General features: G+C 40.7%; 1 protein-coding gene across 8 annotated transcripts in view; it reads left to right on the forward strand.

The window, feature by feature from the left end:
• GRIA3 (glutamate ionotropic receptor AMPA type subunit 3) overlaps positions 1 to 20,658 on the forward strand; it is a 316,886-nt gene that overhangs the window by 15,468 nt on the left and 280,760 nt on the right. The window contains exons 3-4 of one of the 8 annotated variants that reach the window (XM_037727486.1): positions 3,223 to 3,369; positions 5,011 to 5,306. The exons of the other annotated variants lie outside the window; for them this stretch is intronic. Of the exons in view, the coding sequence (XP_037583414.1) occupies positions 3,223 to 3,369; positions 5,011 to 5,030 (167 nt within the window). The 3' untranslated portion in view covers positions 5,031 to 5,306. Of the gene's footprint in view, positions 1 to 3,222; positions 3,370 to 5,010; positions 5,307 to 20,658 lie in introns of those variants that run through there. 8 annotated transcript variants of the gene reach the window in all.

Genomic DNA, 20,658 nt, shown 5'->3' on the forward strand with positions numbered 1-20,658 from the left:
AAAACCTGGGTTATGACCAAAGGTAATTTTTAGCAACTTATTATCCCAGCGTACCTATAATCCATGAGTATCATCTCCTCTTCTCATTTCCTATTCAAGCCCATTCCTATATTGTCATGGGTGATCACCGATCTTTTTTTCAGATGAAAAAACTGAAGAGGAGGAACAGAGATGCTCAGTGACTAGCCCAAGGTCACACAGCTAATTGATAATGGAGCTGGGATTATAATGCAGGTTTTCCAACTTTTGGCACTTCTCTAAGATGTCTTTCCAACATAATCCTTATTCTCGTAGCTTTCACTGCTACACAATTACATATATAAAAATGACAACACTGTCAGTTTTAAACAGGTAGCAGAGAGGAAGAATAAATCCACAGCAAGTTAATTCAAAATATGATAAAACATGAGTTTCAGGGGTCACAGTTAATCGTATCTTCTATTTAGTGCCGCCAATGTTAACTTGTCATAATTTACCACCCTTTGATCTACAGTCAAAAATGAGCAAAACAAGGTCTTGAAGTACTAGTACAGATCACAGACCATTGGAACTGGATCAAGTTGTTTTAATCTGATTACCTCATTTTGTGGATGAGGAAAATAAGAACAAGAAAGGAGAAGAGATTTGCCAAAGGTGATGCAGCTCCCTAGTAGCAGAAGTAAGCTGAGAATCTCGACTGACAGATTCTCAGAGTGAGGTCTTTTCCACCATGTTTTCCAGCCTTACTATCAGAGAACTGTACTAAAGCAACACCACAGGTTTTATTACTTTACTACCTTCTGGTATCTCTTTTTCTCTAATTGTCTAATAAGAGATTTTCTCTAGGAAGTCATATTACTCCAACCTGATTTTTTTAATGTGGAAAATATTTTTATGATTATAAAAAGTGAAAATGTAAAATTAATTTCTGCTTACTGTCAACAAACAAAAAACTTGAAAAATATAGAGAAGAAAAATCACCCAAGTAAAGTAAAAATCACCCAAAATTAAGTTTTAACATGTGTTGAGATTTCTATGCTGCCTTTTTACTTTATGTTATATTGGAAGCATTTGTCCAGACTCTTTAAGTGTTCTTTAAAATTTTGATTTTTAATATTTGTGTTTTTGTATCATGGTTATTTTATGACACCTATGTATATATAAAACCATTACCCTATGTACATATATTTATATATCTGATATATAGACATATATAAGTCCTGCTATATATATAAGCCCTATTTACAAACACACACACACACACACACACACACACAACCACTATACAATGTTATGCATTGAGGTGGATTCCCAAATCACTGAGGCTTACAATTACACTTCAACTTCCTCTAATACCTGCATTCTAGCACAGATCTGAACACACAGTAAATATGTAATAAATATTTGCTGACTTTTAGTTGTTCTGGTCTTTTTTGGAATGATCATTATTCTTCCACCAGGTAGGACAACCAAAGTGAGAACTTGACTTTTCATCCTCTTTAAAGTACATGTTATAGAACTCGACAGGCGGTATAGCAATGGTAGTTAAGATCAGAAGCCGGACTCTCTGAGTTCAAATCCTGGATCTACCTCTTTCTAGCCTTGGGTGAGGAGCTTAACCCCTCTAAACCTCAGTTTTTCTGCCTGACAAATGGAGGAAATATTAGTATCCACTGTGGTAAAAATTAAAAGATACAATATGTGGAAAGTGAACACTTAACAAATATTAGTTGCCATTATTATTACATTTGCCAAAGGGAAATAAAGCAGCAGATTTGAAGACAAAAAACTTGAGTTCTTGTTCTATCTCTGCTATTATCTAGCCCTATGACCTTGCATGAGTTATTTTAGTAGTCTGTGTCTCAGTTTCTTCATCTACAAAATGGAGAGAGCAATGCTTGTGCTATATAGCTTATAGGGGTATAATGAAGATCAAATGAGAGAATAAATGTGAAAGTCCTTTGAAAACTTTGAAGTAAAGTATAATTGTTAAGTATATAAAGTTAGATGTAGCATGATTGCTGTATGGTAGGACTGGAGATGCAGAGGGTGCAGGAGACTAGGCTGAGTACACTGAGCCTGGGAAGATATTTTTAAAATAAAATCCCTTGTATTGAAAATACAGACTGTCATAGACAAAAGGGACCTTGGAGATCATCTAGCCCATCATCTTAATTCTATATTTAAGAAAAATGATTCAAAGAAGAGAGAGCTCAAAGTCACAGAGCCAGTCACAGAAATGAAACTAGAATTCATGTATCTTGATTTACCAAATACATTCCTAAAGCAATCACTGCAGACCTTATTTGTTGACCTTCATCAGAAAAGGTAGTAAAGAAAAAAACATCATTATTTGTGGAATCCCTGTTGGTACTAACTGATTATCTGGGGTTTTATCACAAGGATAAATCACATATAGCATAGCTCTATTGTATTTTTACCAACTTCATTCCAGGTGAGGGAAAGTAAAGGTGCAGGAAGGTGATGGGTCGGGGGAGGATTCAGTCGTGGCGAATGACCTCAGACTTGGCCAGATTCCCAAGAGATTGCTGTCATCCCCGGCAATGACCATTGCAGCTCATGGTCTTTCTTTGATTGTTAATATTTATCTTTGCAGTCAGCCCTCAGTTATGTGTTTTGGGAAAACTTGGTATAGTAGATGAAATTATCAGTTGCTAAAAAATACAATCGCCAATTGTTGGATTCAAGTAAATTGATTACAGTCAGAGGACTATTCATTTTATGTTGCCATGCATACAGCCCGTGTCAGGTAAGGGCTGCATCACTGACGGCAGCTCAGATATCGCCGCATTCCCTGAATTATATCCCGCCAGGTACTCAGTAAATATATGTGTTGGATACTTTCATCTTTACATTTTTTTAGCTGAGATGAGAGCACATAAACATTTCCATCTGACAACCTTTTCAACTTCAACAGCACGGAAGGTTATTTTTAAAAGAAACAAGAAAGGAGTTTTTCAACAGCCAGCTCTAAAGGTGACTAAAAATGTCATCCAACAAGGCATCCCATTAAGAAATGTAGTGTGAAATGTGTTAATACAATAAACTCAAATGTGGTCTCACTAGTCTTAGCTCCAGAACTTTGGCTGCCTTCCTCAGCTGCCACTGTGGCCCGGACAGTGTCACCCTCTGCCCTCAATCTTGAAGTGCCCCCTTTCTGCCCTTCAGCTGAAGGAAACCTATGGCCAGAAGCAGCTTGCCCTCACCTCGTCATCCCCACAGCTCCTGCTGAGAGGGACTACCTGCCTTGGCCAGGAAGCATCAGGGAAAACAATTGGACAGCTCTGCCATGCTGCAAAGATCATGGGCTGCTGCACCTAAAATGTTCACCAGATGGGGCCCACCAAAATTGGGCCTGTTGTGTCTGGGGTAAGTGCCCATAGTTTGAAATCAGCAAGGTGGAAGGAAAGGGGAAAGAATCTTGTTCACTAAGCCCTGTAATGCCACAAAAAGGATCTCCCCACTCTGGAAGCTTGAAAGGAACAAATTCCGGGCCAAAGTCAAGCCTACTTTACACAGTGGGAAGAAAACATATGGAACCCCTTAGCCCAGAGTTGGTGCCAGCTGAGAATATAAATGCTGTCAGATAAGGTTCAATACATTTATGACTATTAAGGCAATGATAGGTTATTAAAGGAAACGAGGCTGTTTGGGGACATGTTAAATCTCTGAGCTCAAAATTAGTGAGGACAAGCAGATCCTCCGACAGCATCAGTGAATGAGTCCTGAAGATATACATGGTCTCAGAACTGTAATTGTGTTTTCCAATTAAGCTAGAAAATAATAAAGATGTGGTATTTAGGGCTGCTTGGCTCAAACGGAGATGCTAAAATCTCTGGCTTGCTCAGAGTTAAATTCTTCAATACATATAAGGGAAGCAATGCATTATAGAAGAAAAAGCCCTAGATTTTCTGCCTTTGCCCTGCTGCTACTAACTAGCTATGTGACTGCCCACTCTTTAGGCCTTACTTTTTCCCATTTGTCAAAAAGAGAATTAGACTAGGTGACTTCCAAGGTCCTTTCTAGCTAGCTTCAACTATGTTTAATTCAAAAGATATCATAGGGTTCCCTTGGAGGGTTTGGGGGGGTTCCTGCATCTTTCCTTGCCCTCCCTTCCTCAGGAGCTCAGGGTGTTTGAGATGTTTGAAAAATGCCCCAGATCCTACCAGATGTCTCCTTCAAATCTGCCCTCCACAGCAGACACCCATGCTCTGAAATTTACATCTCATGGTCTGTTCCCCCACTCCTCAAGCTCCCAGTTGCCTTGTAAGGAGGTAGAACAGGTTAGACACAGGGGTTGTGTTTTGCTCAGTGTGATAGCAAGGTTGGAGCAAGTTTGGGCTCCAATATTAGAGGCAGTATTGCACAGGCTTTAAAGTTAGAGCTGGCCTGGGTTAGAATTCTAGTTCTGCCACTTCCAGCTATGTGACCTTCAGCAAGTTACTTAACTACTCTCTGCTCATCTACAGAAATTACCTCATCTATAGAATTACAGTGATAATACTGTCTCCCTTCTAGGGTGATTGTCAGGATCAATGACAGAATTCACATCAAATGCTCAGCATAACGCCTGGCATATAGTAAATGCTGCCACCAGGGGGCATCTTTTTCTGTTCTTCGCTAAATAGACATTGATTTAAAACTTAAAACCAGTAAATCGACAAATATTGAGCCAATAATCAAGGCTCAGCTTTTAAGTTGTGGCAAATTATTTGGAGTCTCAGGGCCCCCACGTTTTGATAACTATAATGGCATATTTACAGTTTATCAGACATTCTCGAAACTGCACAAGCCAATGAGAGAACTATTTCTGGTGGGTGGCATTTAATTTTTCAATAACCTGCAAATCACACTACTTAGACGAGTGCTACTTTGACCTCCTCATGGAACCAGTGTAGCCTATGGGGATCCTGCAGGGAAGCTGACAGAAAGGGAAGTTCCAAAAGGTGACCCCTTGATGTGGCTCATCCATTCATAGTGCTGAGCAATATTTTACCTTTCCTGTTCAAGGTGTTACAGGTGAACTGTAAGATGAGAACAAGATCAAAAGTCACCACTACCTCCTCCCTTCTTGGGTTCTCAACTGAGTGAGCATCATGGAGGGAGAACAAAGAAAGAAGTTCAGCCTGGGTGTGTGAAGCTATGAAATTGCAGGTTGAGCCCAAACCCAAACCCATTTTAGAGACCCATTTTAGAGAGAAGGAACTGCCCTCTGGAAATAAAAAGATGAAGCTGAAATGGGACAGGACCAAAGTTGATGAAATATCAAGCTAAGCTAACAAAGGAACATTAATTTATTCCTCAAATCCTGCTTTCAGTTGTGTTGGTGTATGTTTGGGAGTTGAGGGGGAAATGGAAATCAATATTATAAAGAATTAACTTTTCTTAATGTACTTCCAGTTGATTATTATCATGAATGTCAACTTTGACCTGGAAATCCCATAGCTCATCTTACACAGGTTGCCTAAAGGTAATTTGTCTTCTTAGGCTTTTTTGAGTAAGAAGCCCTCAATCTTTGGTGGAAAGACCTCAGTAATTAATTGGGAACATGCATGAACATAAATGTGGCTTAAGAGTTTAGTGGATCATGTAAGGAGGTAAAGAGATAGAGATGATCCCTAAAGGTGTGCACCAGGTCCAGTGTGAAGGAGGGTGAGAGATGGTGACTTGCAGTGGTCAGTGGCGCTTTACTGGGAGCATCAATGAATGAAGGCTGGTAGAAAATCTAATATACAATAAGGTAGGTAAGGCTGATATTATTACTATACTCATTTTACTGTTTAAAGAAATGGGCTCAGAGGAGTTAAAGTGTTGTTCCCAGTAAGTGGCTGGGGTGAGATTCAAACCTAAGTCTAATCTTGTGCTCCTTCCATGCAACATGCTGTTTCCATTTAGCATTGTAAGGGAACGAGTGGTTCCACCTAAGCTAATTTTCCAGATATTTGAAGCACACGTCTTTCAGCAATGAAAGTGCTATTTTTATTTTAACCATTTTTGAAGAAAAAACTTCTACAATGCATCAAACACCTCCACACCTTATTATGCAGAAGATACAGATTACTGTGCTTTTAATTTTCTATCTAATTCATAGCCCTTCTATATCTTTTCCCACTGTAGCTGACAATGCTCAGTACTTCCTAGGTTACTGAAGATAGACAGCATATTAGAAATGAAGCACTCCTAGAAGCAGCCATACTAAAATGTGACAGCTGACAGTAAGAGAACACTATGCAGAATCACCAACTACAAAAGCACCACAGTCTGGGATTATTTCATGTAGGGGAAAATAGGCCTAAGAGGCCGAGTAGCCTCATGGACAACAAACTCGGTACTGGAGTTGGAGTTCCCAGTGAAGACCCTGAATCATCCATAGAAAATTGAATTCCATTCATTCTACTGCACTGGTATACTATGGGGAAGGGGTGATATATGAGGTCCATCCCAGCTGGGAGGAAGAGTATTTTTCCACTGATATTTAGAAATGCCTGTGCATAATAATAAAAAAGCAAGTAGACAGTTTATTACGGTCTTTAAGTTCTCTACACACTACACACCCTCTTATTGTTTGCACCCCAGACAGACCACTCCTACTGCTCCCCCCTTGGTATGCCAGTGCTTTACTGTGTTTAAAAGTATGGTAGCTGGGAGAGATTCCACTTTAGAAAGATTTCTATCTCAAATGGTTCAAGATGTCTAAAGGGGTAAATGTTTACTGATCTGGAAAACATAACCTAGTAAGAAGCATGGCAAATTTTTGTGTGTTTATCCTGTCACTTCTCTTTCCTTGTACCACCTGTAATTTCAAAGGGAAAAAATAACACTACAAGCAAATCCTCCATAGAATGGCATCCTATTGGCCTGCTGCAAGTACTTGGATCTTTTCAAATTCCAATCAGAATAGGCTGTGCTTTGCCTTCTCCATCTCTGTCTCCTCTGACCCGGCAAAGTTTCCCATCTTTTATCCTGTCACTTAGCTAATGGTGTGTGTCTCTCTTGCATATATTCCATAGTCACCGGCTTCTTTTGCTAGTAGAGTCGTCAGTGAGATGCTCAGCAGATGGCTCACTGGCTGCCGATCTTGTCCCCTCACTGCAGCAATCTGTTGTTCTAAATCAAAATGTTAATGAAAAATAAAAGAACGCAGTGCCAATGTCTGTCTGATTTAAATTAATATAGAGTCATACCTTTGGATGCAGGTTTTACTGGCACAAGGTTCTCCATACAGGCTACCCATATTGTGTGTGGCTTTTTTTCCCCCCTCTAATTAAAATTAAGCACTTTCATTTATCTGAGTCTCTCTTGGTACCCCCAACCTGTTCTTTTTAATAATAACAAAGGCCTAACAAACAGTGGATTTCAGTGTTCCAGGAAATGGCCTCTCACCTGGTGGAACATAATTTTCAGAGATATTATATATGATGTCTAATTATAAACATCCTTTGATTAGATGCTGTTTTCAATACTGAAATGACACATTTACTAAATGCTTCAAGCGCAGCTCTAAGTTAGGCATGTAGTTATTGAAATCTCTTTCAATCCATTTGTTTTAAAACTGCTGGCAAAATCACTGCTAATTTGCTACTTTATTTACAAGGGCCCTTCACTTTCTATGTACTCAGCACAGTATTCATTTCTGTTGCAGCAATGGGACTTTTCCCCTCTTTGGGGAAAATGTATGTGTCTGCAAGATTATCTATGCAAGACAAAATTTTAACTTCAATTTAGAGAAGAAGGGACCATGGTGATGTTAACAGACATGGTGGAGGAAAATTACCTCAGTTATGATTTGCAAAAAAAAAAAAAAAAAATCTATGAACCTAAAGAGCAGCAGTTTCAACTGACTGCAGAAGACCATGCCTTTCATTTGTTCTTTTTATGATTGCTTTGTAGATACTGCTAGGAATAGTACTGAAAATAATAAGAGCTATCATAGTGCATCTTACATACCAGCCATCCTTCTAAGTTATTTACATTTATTTATTATTTCAATCATCAAAATTCTGTGGCTTAGGTCTATTTCACAGATGAGGAATCTGGGGCATAGAGAAGTTAAGTCACTTACCTAGCCACATAACTGGTAAGTGACAGAGCTAGAGAAGAACATAGCCTGGCTCCGGCACCTTCTCTTTTAACCACCACACCATTCTATACCGTGCTGAAACGGCCCAAATTCCAAAGTACGGTATTGTTTTCCTTTCTTTTTTTTTTTTTTTTTTTTTGAGACAGAGTATCGCTCTGTAGCCCAGGCTGGAGTGCAGTGGTGTGATCTCGGCTCACTGCAACCTCCATCTCCTAGGTCCCGGGTTCAAGCAATTCTCCTGCCTCAGCCTCCCAAGTAGCTGGGATTACAGGTACATACCACCATGCCCAGCTAATTTTTGTATTTTTTCTTTGGTAGAGACAGGGTTTCACCATGTTGGCCAGGCTGGTCTTGAAACCCTGACCTTGTGATCTGCCCGCCTCAGCCTCCCAAAGTGCTGGGTTTATAGGCATGAGCCACCGCGCCCAGCCAGCAAGCTATAGTTTTCTTTCCGATTCGGCAAAGGAGATTCTCTCTGCTGAAACTGCTGTGTAAAAATCAGGCTTCTACTTCAGTGGGACTTGTTCCTGGTTAAATGCATGTGCTATTTGCATGTGTCGCCACCATTAAGATTAAGGTGAGTCACGTAAATTAAGCTGAAGCAGCAGGCAGGCAGGCAGGAGAAAAGCCTGAGTTTTCAGGTGAGAGGTAGTGTGCTAGTCATTAGGTCGTCTCAAGGCCAAGGACCCGTCCACCCAACAGTTCCGACAAGAGAAGACCAAAAGGGGTAAGGCCTCCAAAGCCCACAATCTGAACCATTCAAGTAGGTAGGAACTCCCTCCTGGGACACAACAGATCAGGTCACCCAGCTTCAAACTCAGTACTTCTTCCTCCCTACAGGTAGGGCCAACACACAAACCAAACACTATTGAAGACCAGCCTTCCTCCTGCTGCTCAGAAGCCACCTCAACTGGAAAAGCAGACAATGGAAGATGGTCATCTCTAATTAAATATATGCATCCCAGGATAAATTTATTGGGGTATCAAGTTGTTCAAAAGAAGAGCCCCCAGCAGGAAGGGACCGAGTAGAGAGGCAGTCATTTCCCTTGCTAAACCTCACATTGGTGGTTGTATTTTTCTGGTCTTACCTGGGACTAAATGAAAATATGAGTTTTGAAAAGAATATTACCAGACAGCAGGAAAGGTTAAACAGAACCCTGGGCTGGGAGCCAGTTGTCCTGGGTTCCAGCCCCAACTCTGTATCTAACAAACCATGCCTTCTCTGGGTTTTAGTTAGATCCTTTGTAAAATCAAGAGATCCTGTAAGGGCCTTTCTAATATTAAATAATTTCTGATTTTAGCCACCTCCCCCAACCACCGCTTTTTAATGAAACATGATTCTCCCCACAGAAACAAGGAAACTCAGAGGATGATTAGACCAAATGAAGCAAAGATTTGAGCTATTTTGGGGTGTTTCCAAGGAGGCAATTCAAACCATTGAAGTCAGAAAGTAGATTTCTTTTTGGCCTGATCTCTCCCAATTGATATCACTGGATAATTGCTCACCCCTCTGAGTCACTGAATCATAGGCTGATTGAATCTCTGGGATATAAAGGACCTCAAAGGTCATCTTTTCCCACCTCCCCTCAGGGGTGGACTACCTTTCTTCAAACACCACTAGTCTAAGTAGCCTGCTTTATAAAGCCTGTGTATACACAGGCAGAAGAGGTGCTGCTTACCTGGCTGGATGCCACAGGTCCTGGGATGGAGCCTTTGACTCCTGTTCCCAAATAGCTCTCACCCCTGCTCACTGGCACCAGAGCTTCTTTAACAGAGGGACTTTCATTCTACACTGAAAATATATGATAAAAATTCCCTTTGAAGAGGTGGCACTGCCTAAATTCATAATGCAAAGCATGCAACTCTATAGCAGATCCTATCACAAAAGCAGATTTCAATAGGAAAGGAGCCCACAGGCATGGAATTCTCAAAGAGAGTGATACAGGTTTCAGTGAGAAGTAAAAATTATATAGAAAGGGAAGACAGCAACGGTGGAGGCCCTAAATTGATAGTGTAATAGAATGTGTAACAACCTGGAGTCAGACTTGAGTTTATAGCTCAACTCTGCCACGTAACTAACCATATTACCTTATGTAAGTCTCAATCTCCCTGAATCTAAATTTCCCAAACTGTAACACAGGGATAATAATATCTACTACATAAGGCTGTTGATAATTAAATGAGATAATCATTCAAAGGCATAATGACAGCATGCTTGATTTAAGTACGTTTTCAACCCCAAATCTCCAATGCTGTCATAGTCTGATGACCTTTGATGTGTCTATTCTTGGTTATTTCTGTGTAACACTCGTATGCATAATACTGCTGACCAGGTCTGCAGCCACCAGTACAACTTTCAACTATCTTACTCATCTATGCAGATAACTAAACAACTGATTCAAGTGCCAGCCAGAATATCAAGTGTCAAGCAACTGAAATGCCCACCTAGACTTTGATCGAGATTTGTAAGCACAAAGAGATTAGCTCCATGCTCATAATTTCAGAGGAGTTCCTATTTTCAAGCCTGTCCCAATTTAGCCCAGTTAATAGGACTTCAAGTTAGGTTCCCTAATTAATTAGCTCCAACCAGGAGTAAATATGCATGGTGGCTTTTTGAAAAATATTCCCAAGGTATATTTCAATTTTACTATGGGAGAAAAAGGTTAACAAACAGAATGGTAAGATTTCAGTATGAATTTCAGGTTATGTCGGGGAGGGACTGAGTCCGTATAGTTGTCAAAAATAATGACAGATAGATTAGGGGTTGCCTCTGAACATACTGTTAAACAGCCTTGAAGCCCCCGACTTCTACACTATTACTAGCTTAAATGCTGTCCAGTTTGGAGTTGGGTCTTGCTGTGGGTTTTTTCATTTTTCTGTCTAGTAGGTGATGTTGGTTTGGAGAGGCTCATCAACTCCATGATTCATTATTTTCTGTCATAGAAACATGAAAGTTTGGGGTCCAGCATTCCGTTTCTTCCTTTTCAAAACCATGCTCAAAACTCCCTATAAAAAAAAAAAAAAAAGTTTCAACCTGCTCCTTTTTTATGCCATCCTCCTCCTTTTGCTTCCTAAATCCTCTAATCTGAGATTTGTGTGAGTTGCCTTTATTTCCTATCCCACATTTTGTTCCTAACTCCTACACTCTGTTTCTATTCTCACTAATCTACCAACATTTCTCATTTGAGTTCACCAGTGATGTTCTTGCCAAATCCAGGAGCTGTTTTTCAATTGTTTATCTTCGTCAATCTCTTTGGTGTGTTTGACACAGTGGTTTTATCCACTCAAAGTCTCTCTTGCCTTAGCTTCTGCTGACACTTCACTTTCTTGATTCTCCTCTGATTTTCCATTTAATTCCCTTTTTGCCTGTAACAGTAGGCAAAAATCTTCTCCTTCTTTCTGGACATGAGTTTCTTCCTCAGTAAAATGAAGAGTTTAAACAGGGTAATAACTAATGTCCCTTTCATATGAAACATTCTATGGCTCTGAATGTCAGTGAGTTATTTGATTTTAACATGTTATCGTGTTTTTAATGTTGGAGGTTTTGTAGCTACTCCTGTCTACTTGTGTTGCAGTAATGGATTTAAGTGTCTGAACTTCATAAGGTTGGGCCTTTGCTAATTTTTACATGTTTAATATATGCTTGCTTTTCTTCTTTATCTAAGAGTATGCATATTTGAAATACCTAGACACTACACTGTTCCTATCTCTAAAATAGATGTAAGATACATTTTAGAACAATATCCTGTTGCTTATGCTTAATATTAGTCCTTCAAAAATGTATATGGATCAAAAATCCTTCGTCCTGTTCCATTTAATTTGGATATTTAGAAAATGAAACAACAACCTTTTCAGCCAAGTAAAGGTATTATGACCAACCATGAGAGCCAGAATTCACCATTGTCATCAACAAAGGGTCACAAATAATATATTTGACAGCTTAATACTGAATTCATATGTTATGCAGAAATAGACTATAGTAATTTGGTGAACCCTTGTGTGTCTCTATGTAACATAACATCACTTAAAGACACTCAAAAAAATGTAAAACAACACAATTTCTATTGATACTTCTTTTCCTTCACCCATACTTCAGGTGTTATATATGATACTGCCAAGAGTTGCCTGAGACCCCAGGGCAAAAGACTGGTTATCAGTACTTACAAGCCATCCCCCACAAATCCACTGAATAAGAAGTTTCCCCCCTGGGCGGAGTGGCTCACGCCTGTAATCCCAGCACTTTGGGAGACTAAGGCGGGCGGATCACGAGGTCAGGAGTTCGAGACCAGCCTGGCCAACATAGTGAAACCCCATCTTTACTAAAAATACAAAAAATTAGCTGGGTGTGGTGGTGTGCACCTGTAATCCCAGCTACTTGGGAGGCTGAGGCAGGAGGATCGCATGAACCCAGGAGGCAGAGGTTGCAGCAAGCCAAGATTGTGCCATTGCACTCCAGCCCAGGCTGGAGACTCCATCTCAAAAAGAGAAAAAAAAAGAAGTTTCCCTTCTCCCAATTAAAAGGCAGTGATGTAATTATTGAGCCCATGGAGTATACAATAAATATATGCCAGTAATGAGAATGTCAGAAAAAGTAAACTGTTTGTGTACAGAGTAGAAAATGCCTGCCCCTGCTAAGGAAACTAGTCAAGAGTGGGGATTAGTATCCTTAAGCTGATCCCAATGCAAGACACATTAAAAAAGTAGCTAAGATTTTGTTTTCTAATTTATCACCAAAGAATATATGAATTTGAAAGACGTTGCACACAAAGGTGCTCTTTTGATCCATGGAATATAAACATGCCAGTGTCTTAACAAGCCATGATATACTATCATCCTTCCTCTAACGGGAGAAATTCAGTGACTTATCCAAAGTTGTAAGAGTCAGTGGCTGAGTCAATAATCCCCAAAATCTCTGTCAAAAATTCAATAACTGTTAATTTATACAAAACATGACAATGGCTGGCTGCCACTCTCGCTCTTTCTTCCTCTCTTTCTCCCTCTTCCTATCCATTTTTCTCTCTCTCATACATGCACATGTACTCCACATATGACCTAAGTGCTTCTCAAAGTCAGCCTGATGGGCTGATTTTTATTGTGTCATATAGTGTTGTTATTGAGCATTGTCAAGGACTAGAGCATTCAAATTGATAGACCTGGGTATTCAAGATACTAGAGAACCACTAAATATGCCATATAAGGTTTACCAATTTTTAAGAGTTAGAATAAAATAAAATTTACTCATGACTAAAAATATATTGTGCATAAAGTTATCTTTCATTGATGGTTCAGCACTGCCCTGGAAAACTTCACATCGTTAAGTATGAAGTCACCATCTTTGGAATGACAGGACCGTGAAAGTTTGCTATAGGTAAAGCAACTGATGCTAAGGTCTCTGGGAAAAGAAACAACGTAGATTATTTTTCAAGTGAGTAAACATTGTCAGAATTGTTATATAAAATGCTTTAAAAATCCTACCTTGAGATTGCAAACTCAAATATTCTTGACAACTTGCCTTTTATTTTCAAATCAGAAATCCCAACTTTCTGCCCTTAAAAGTAATATTGTGGTATCTCATTTTGAAGATCAGAATGTTTACTTCTCTAGAAGCATCTTCATCTTTGGGGTTTTTAAGATATTACCCTGAGAGTAGTATCTGAAAAATTTACTATATGGCATTGTCACAACCTCAGGCTTCAATGGGTTCAACAAAATGCCAATTTACCTATCAAGAACTCTAGGTAATGTGTGGGTGACAAAGAGTTTAGGTTTCAGGCACAAATTAATAATTACTTATAACATTTTATAAAAACAATAAATCATCCTGACAGCCTTTCATCCAAAGCAACACCATTTGTTCTATTCATTTTGCAGTTTTGGTAGTATCAAGGAGAAAATGATGAGTAATGATAATATTGGTAATAATAACAAATGCTAGGCATTTGCTAAATGCTTTTACATATATTATGTCACTTAAATCTATTCAGCAAACCTATGCCATGGGTACTATTGTTAGCCCCATTTTACAAACAAGTACACCAAGACCTAGAGGAGTGCGAGTGTCTACAGCAGGAGACCCCAACCCCGGTACCATTTCATGGCCTGTTAGGAACCAGGCTGCATGGCAGGTGAGCCATGAGCTTGCATTGCCGCCTGAGCTCTGCCTCTTGTCAGATCAGTGGTGCCATTAGAGTCTCATAAGAATGCAAACTCTATTGCGAACTGCACATGTGAGGGAGCTAGACTGTGTGCTCCTCATGAGAATCTAACTAACGCCTGATGATCTAAGGTGGAACAGTTCCATCCTGAACTCTTTCCCCACCTCCCCATGGACGGTCCACAGAAAAATTGTCTTCCATGAAACCAGTCTCTGGTGTCAAAAACGTTGAGTACTGCTGGTCTACAGGATCTTTTGCTAAGACAAAATGACCTAGGTGTAGAATTGCATTGGTTTTTTCGTATGATAGAGTATTAATATTTAGTGAGCACCTACCATGTGCCAGGAACTGAGCCAAGTACTTTACATAAGTTGCCTCATTTAATTCTCCCATCAGCCTTATGAGGTTGTTACTTTTAAACATATTTACAGATGAAGGGAAAAAGGATACGAAGAAGTTAAGAAAATTTCCCAAGGTCATGCTGCTATTGAGGGCGGAGCTGGGATGTTAATATAGATAGATTTGATTCTACAGTTCAGGTTCTTTCCATTATGAAGTAAAAATCAAACCAGCAAAAGGCAGGAAATAAATTTAGTTTAAGAATGATTTCCATATTGTTTCCTTGGAATTAAAACTTTAATCATGAAAGCTACTCCCAGTGTCAGTGCCAACAGTGACTTTCTGTACACAGAGCTTTTTATCCTGTGGAACACAGGGTTACAGCATTCGATCACTTTTAGCTTTAAGAGCAGAGAAAGGGAACAGGTTGAAGGCAATCTCCAAAATTCTTTTCAGGCCAAATAAAGGGAAAAAATAGACACTAAATGCAAAATCATCCAAACTTGTCCATATGCAGCAGGGCAGCTTTCTCTAAGACAATGAGTTATCTCTTCCATCCCATTAGATCTCCCCCTGAGTACCAGAAGCCAGTCCCTCTAGAATCAATGGCCTGAAAGCTTTAATAGCCTCCCCAAACAGAAACACCCATCAGCATTTCTCATTGAAATCCCTTGGAATAATTGTTAAAAATTGCAGATCCCCAAGCCCAAGCCTTGAAATTGGAACTTAGGAATCTCCATTTTAATAAGTATCCCAGGTCACTTCTATGCACAGTAAAGTTTGAGAATCACTACAAAAAGCAATAAAACTCTCAAGCATAGTGTTCTGAATTTGGGATGCTCAGACATAGATAAGCTGAATTTATTTTCAAAGAAGGAAAGTCTCCTTTAATTTAATTACGTAATATTAGCAACCTACTTAACATAAGCTTTAAAGGTTTTTAGAAGCACTTACTGGCAAACAGAGAGTTAAGGTCAGTTCACATTCTTTGCATCTATTCATTATAGCAGGACATAGGATCTGCAGCACGACCATATGCAAAATATGTCAGCAGCCCTCTCTTAGCCTTTAAAGGTCCCTATATAAAGTTCAATGTGCATCTAAGAACATTCTGTAACTCAGACTTTAGCCTAATTAAGACTGATCTTACATCAATTTATCCCTAAATAATGAAGTTGAACTATATTTCCCTTCTCACAGTTGAAATCAAGTCTAAAGCAGGGAATAGTAGTCTCCATAATAAATAGCAATTAGTTGAGTGCTTACTGTATACCAGATCCTATTACAACACAAAATACTCCCTGGATTAAAAGGGCCCACTAGATGATTTTGCCTACTGTAACCTCCTCTTGAACATTCATAATGCACATGAACCTATTAAGGGCTCCAAGAGGGCCTTGAAGGAAAGAAATCAATTTATTTTTCTTAACTCAGTTACTAAAACCAATCTAACAACACGTCCCTTTTATGAGGAAAACCTGACATACACTTTGAGGATGTGCTGCTATGCAACAGTGTTTCTCTGTATTGTCAGTGGCATCAAAAGGCAAAGTCAGGAGCCCTATCTCAGACCTAAAGAAACCAAGTCTGTGGTGGGGGGGCTTCAGGAATCTGGATTCTTAGGTACACTGCTCTAGGGTATACCAGGACAATCAGCAGTTGTCCCAAAGGTGACAGTGAGGGAAGTTTTTATAGCTACACTGGCAAGGTTGACTGAAAATTCAACAAAAAAATTCCTAAATGGAAACTACCAAGCGACCACATTTCGACAATTGATATTTCACTAGCCTAAAAAACTTGGGCTGTTTATAGGGGAAAATTCTTGCCCTTACGTAACTGGGATCCAGGAACAATGCACAGAACAAGTCCCACTAAACTGTCTACCCAATTCTGCTGCCACCTCAAGGTATAACAGGAGAACATAGGCAGGCAGATCTGCTCTCCCAGTTGCTAAACTGTAGGACTTTAGTAAAGCCACTTTACCTCTCTGACTCAGTTTTCTCATCTATAAAAAGAGAACAAGCATCCCTACCTCAGGGAGCCACTGTGAGAACTAAATGAGGCAGTACACACAAATATTCTGTTACAAATATGAAGTTCACAAACTGTTCATTCCTTTTCTCCTTCTCTCTTTCCCTTCCTCCCCTGGTACAGTACAGCACTATGATGTCAGCATCATTAGTTCAGGGAAGACAGGAAATGTTGCTGTCCGTTTTAATGTAGTTACTGTCTTCTGAGGGTAGTTTCCTTGAATGAACCCCCATGTCGCAATACTGAAGTAGCCCTTCAATTCTGCTAAGTAGGAGTCAACACTCACTGGGGTACACAGAGATGAAAAGGCAAGTTCTGCCCCCAAGTTGCTCATATCATACTAGTGAAATACCTAGTGTGTCAGAAAATGTGAACTCTTTTTCTGAGGGCCAGAGAGATAGATGCAGCTGGTCACAAAGGCAAGCCAAACTAATGCAAAATGCATTATGGCTAAGTTAAATCAGAGAATCCAAGGACGCCCAATGTCATCTTTATCTGTCCGGAAAAGCCAACTGCTGACCTAACCCAGGGCTGCAGTTCCAGGGCTCGGTTCCAGCAACCAGCACAAACCCAGTCACAGGCTGCTCTGTGCTTTGTGCCTGGTGCTGTACTACATATCCTTCAAAGCCAGTAAGCTGAGCTGACCCCTGCCCTCTAGAAGGAAAAACACAGATGACGGCAAACCTCTAATGCACACGAAAATAAGTGAAAACTTAGTATCAAACATGCAGATAAATACATTTGCTAATATCATTCTCTTCTCAGGTTCCTGTTGATTTTTCTCAAACATAAAAAAGCTTAGGTGAGACTGAAATAAGTGAACCTCAAGTTCCCAGCATCCCCTACCTCAGCAACTTGGCAAGAGAATTGGAGATTTTTGCCATTATTTTTCAAAACCGATTCCATCACAGTTGCATGACAATCAGCAGTCAACCTTATTGGAATGTGACTTTAACATTTCTTCTCCTCTTTAGCAATTGTGTGTGCTGTGTTGTGAGAAGGAAGGGACGTGAGGTTCCAGTGATGCTTGCGTAGAACCTTTCCTTTCCTAGCACTGCTCCCAACTGGGTTCTTCAGTTTCTTGGGTCAGTTGGACAAACTACAAGCAACAACTACAGTGCCCCTTTCCACTTGCATCTCTGCTCATACCTAGTGGGGTTTTGGGGATTGGCAAGGTTGGCACTTCTCAGCGATGGAGGGGGTGGGAGGCAGTGGTTGAGGGGCAGGACCAGAGGATGAAGTGCAGACTTGGCTAGCAATCTCTTATACCTTCCATTTAACCCTATGCTTCCACCACCACCACTGAGGAGAAGGAATATCATAATTAAGGATCTATAAAGAGCATAAATATTGTTTCTAAACAGGAAAAAGAGTGGTAGGGGAAGGAATTCTATTAAGCAAACACGGTTTTTTTTCCCCTGATTTTCTTCCAGAAAAGTGTGTAGGGAGAGACTACAATAAAGTGCCATAACCTATTAAGTACATGGACTAAATACCTCGTCTCCAAGGAAAACAGAAGTGGTGTTCAAAGGTCTGGTCTAGTCCCAGCCGGTCAGCCTAGAATCCACTGGACAATTGCACTTCATTACTAACGTGTAACTCCTCAAGTAGCCTTTTAGTACTATGTGATGCTGCTAAAGGGCAAAAGGTGCTGACAGGGACCATGGATGTTTCTGCAATGCCTTCCCCCCACCCCCGCAAGTAGTGTTCAGATCTTGCAAAGCCAACAAAACTGCACCATAGGTCAGCTGCAAACTCCTCCTCATCAGAGACCTCCCTGAGCCAGCAAAGTCAAGGCTGTGAGCTCAGGGCCTTCGGAAGGTCACTGGAGAGGACAGTGAGTCTGCAGGATGAGTCAGGAGAATTGAGAAAACCCAGCCAGTCCCCAGAGCCAGGCCTCTCCTAAGGCAGCCAAGGAAAAAGCCCTGTAAGAACCTGGAACACCCTGATAATGGAGAAGAGGGTGGAAGAAACAAGCAACAGACAGACAAACTCCCTGCCCTAGACATCAGCAAAAGAAGGAAGCAGACCAGCTTTATCCTTATCCCACTTTCAATGCCCTCTCCAAATTACCTGAGACACCCACAGAGATGCCAGCCGACCAGGCATTTCCTACACCACAGGTTACCTCCTCCCCCAACAAACTCCCCTTTCTCAGAGCTTCCCCAATATCTCATGCCTTTCTTAGCTGTGTCTCGTTTCCTCAGCATTGCTCGCCTTGTCATTTTATGGTAACTGACCTGGCCCAATACACCAATTCCGGAGTTAGTGTGGCCCCACCAGATTTAGTTATATTGGCAACTAAACAGTTGCCTCTTAGCAACAGAGAGCTTCTACTCCAAAGGGTATGTGTGGTGAGAGGATTTGCAATGAATGGAGGACCCCACATTTAATTTCATGTGCACTGTTACCTCTCTCCCTCCTTGCTTAAGTGCAAGCCAGCCCAACAGATACCTATCTGGTCAAAAGCCTAAAACCAAATTAGGTCTCTGAGTACTGAGACACCATTTTCGTGGGCCCCAAGATAAAAGAACTTCATCTGAACTATTTCCAACAGATTGCAAACTGCTCATTTGTGATATTATTGCTTGGGGGAGGGGAAGAAAAACAGGAGTTAAGGAAATTGGCCATATTATTACACTGTAAAGGAAGAAAGCTTTTAAAGCAACACATAGTATGACAAAAATTGTCTGCTTAAAAGTTTTTGAAATCTTACATTGTTCCAAAGATGCTAAATAAGAGAGTATAACCTGAAAGGCCTGCCCATGGCATCAGCTTGTATGCGTGGCATCTGGGAGAAAGCTGGGAGTTGGGACTTTGGTGGAAGGAAGAAGGTAATGAATGGCAGTGGAGGCTTTTTCCGAGATGACTGAGGATAAGACAAGGAGCTGCCATTCAGGTTATCCAGCTTATTAGAGGCTGTCGACACCATTTGACTTGTGATGGGGTCTGACTTTCTAACATACTGTTCTCAGTCGCAGCTGTGTTTTCAGAATAAAAACATCTAGTCTAGGCCGGGCGCGGTGGCTCACGCCTGTAATCCCAGCACTTTGGGAAGCCGAGGTGGTCGGATCACGAGGTCAAGAGATTGAGACTATCCTGGCCAACATGGTGAAACCCCGCCTCTACTAATAAATATAAAAATTAGCTGGGCTTGGTGGTGTGCACCTGTAGTCTCAGCTACTCGGGAGACTGAGGCAGGAGAAACACTTGAAACCAGGAGGCGGAGGTTGCAGTGAGCCGAGATCATGCCACTGCACTCCAGCCTGGCGCCTGGCGACGCTGCCAGACTCTGTCTCAAAACAAACAAACAAACAAAAAAAACACCTAGTCTAGAGTTCTGAGTTCTAGACTAAGAAAGCATCTAATGATGCTGATTCCTACTGGAAATTACTGTCTTTTTAATTAGACTTCTCTGAAGAAAGAATACTGTGACTTCAGATTGCTTGTGCAAGTGGACTTACCTGATCAGGCCTGGCAAAGGGACCAAGCTTGTCTTTGGGTTCCTTCTGCTTCCTGCTCCATAGCTCTTTCTCCCTACACCCCTATCATTGGGACCCACTTTTCCCTGGTAATTTAGGGCTCCTGGGGACTCCATGCTTTCTCCCATCACAAGAATCTTTCCTAAATCTTGCCTCTGAGGGCTCCTTGTCTGCTTTCCAAAGAGATGGCTGGGGGCTAATGAGCTATTGTGTGGTAAAGTGATAGTGGCTGACAGTGAGTTAAATTCTTGCCCCTTCAAATTAGAGCAGTCTGCTTGGCAAGGAATGCCTTTCTGATAATAGCATTTTAAGCTTGTACTGGGCTGGAGGAGATGGCACTTGTGTGTAAGGGGGCGCATCTTGACACACCTCCAATCACACAGTGGAAATGGCTGTCTGCTTTACCCCGAACATAGCACAGAGGAGGTGCCTTGGATGTTTTAGAGGATGGAAGCAACCAACTTACAGAAAAATTGCTTAATTTACAAATAACCTATTAGCATTGCCCAGAATCCATTCACAGGCAGCTGTCCATCCCCAAGAAGGCTGTGTATTTTGCCTATGATTCTTG

Source organism: Cebus imitator, unplaced genomic scaffold, assembly GCF_001604975.1.
Source record: "Cebus imitator isolate Cc_AM_T3 unplaced genomic scaffold, Cebus_imitator-1.0 Scaffold232, whole genome shotgun sequence".
Taxonomy (NCBI): Eukaryota; Metazoa; Chordata; class Mammalia; order Primates; family Cebidae; genus Cebus; species Cebus imitator.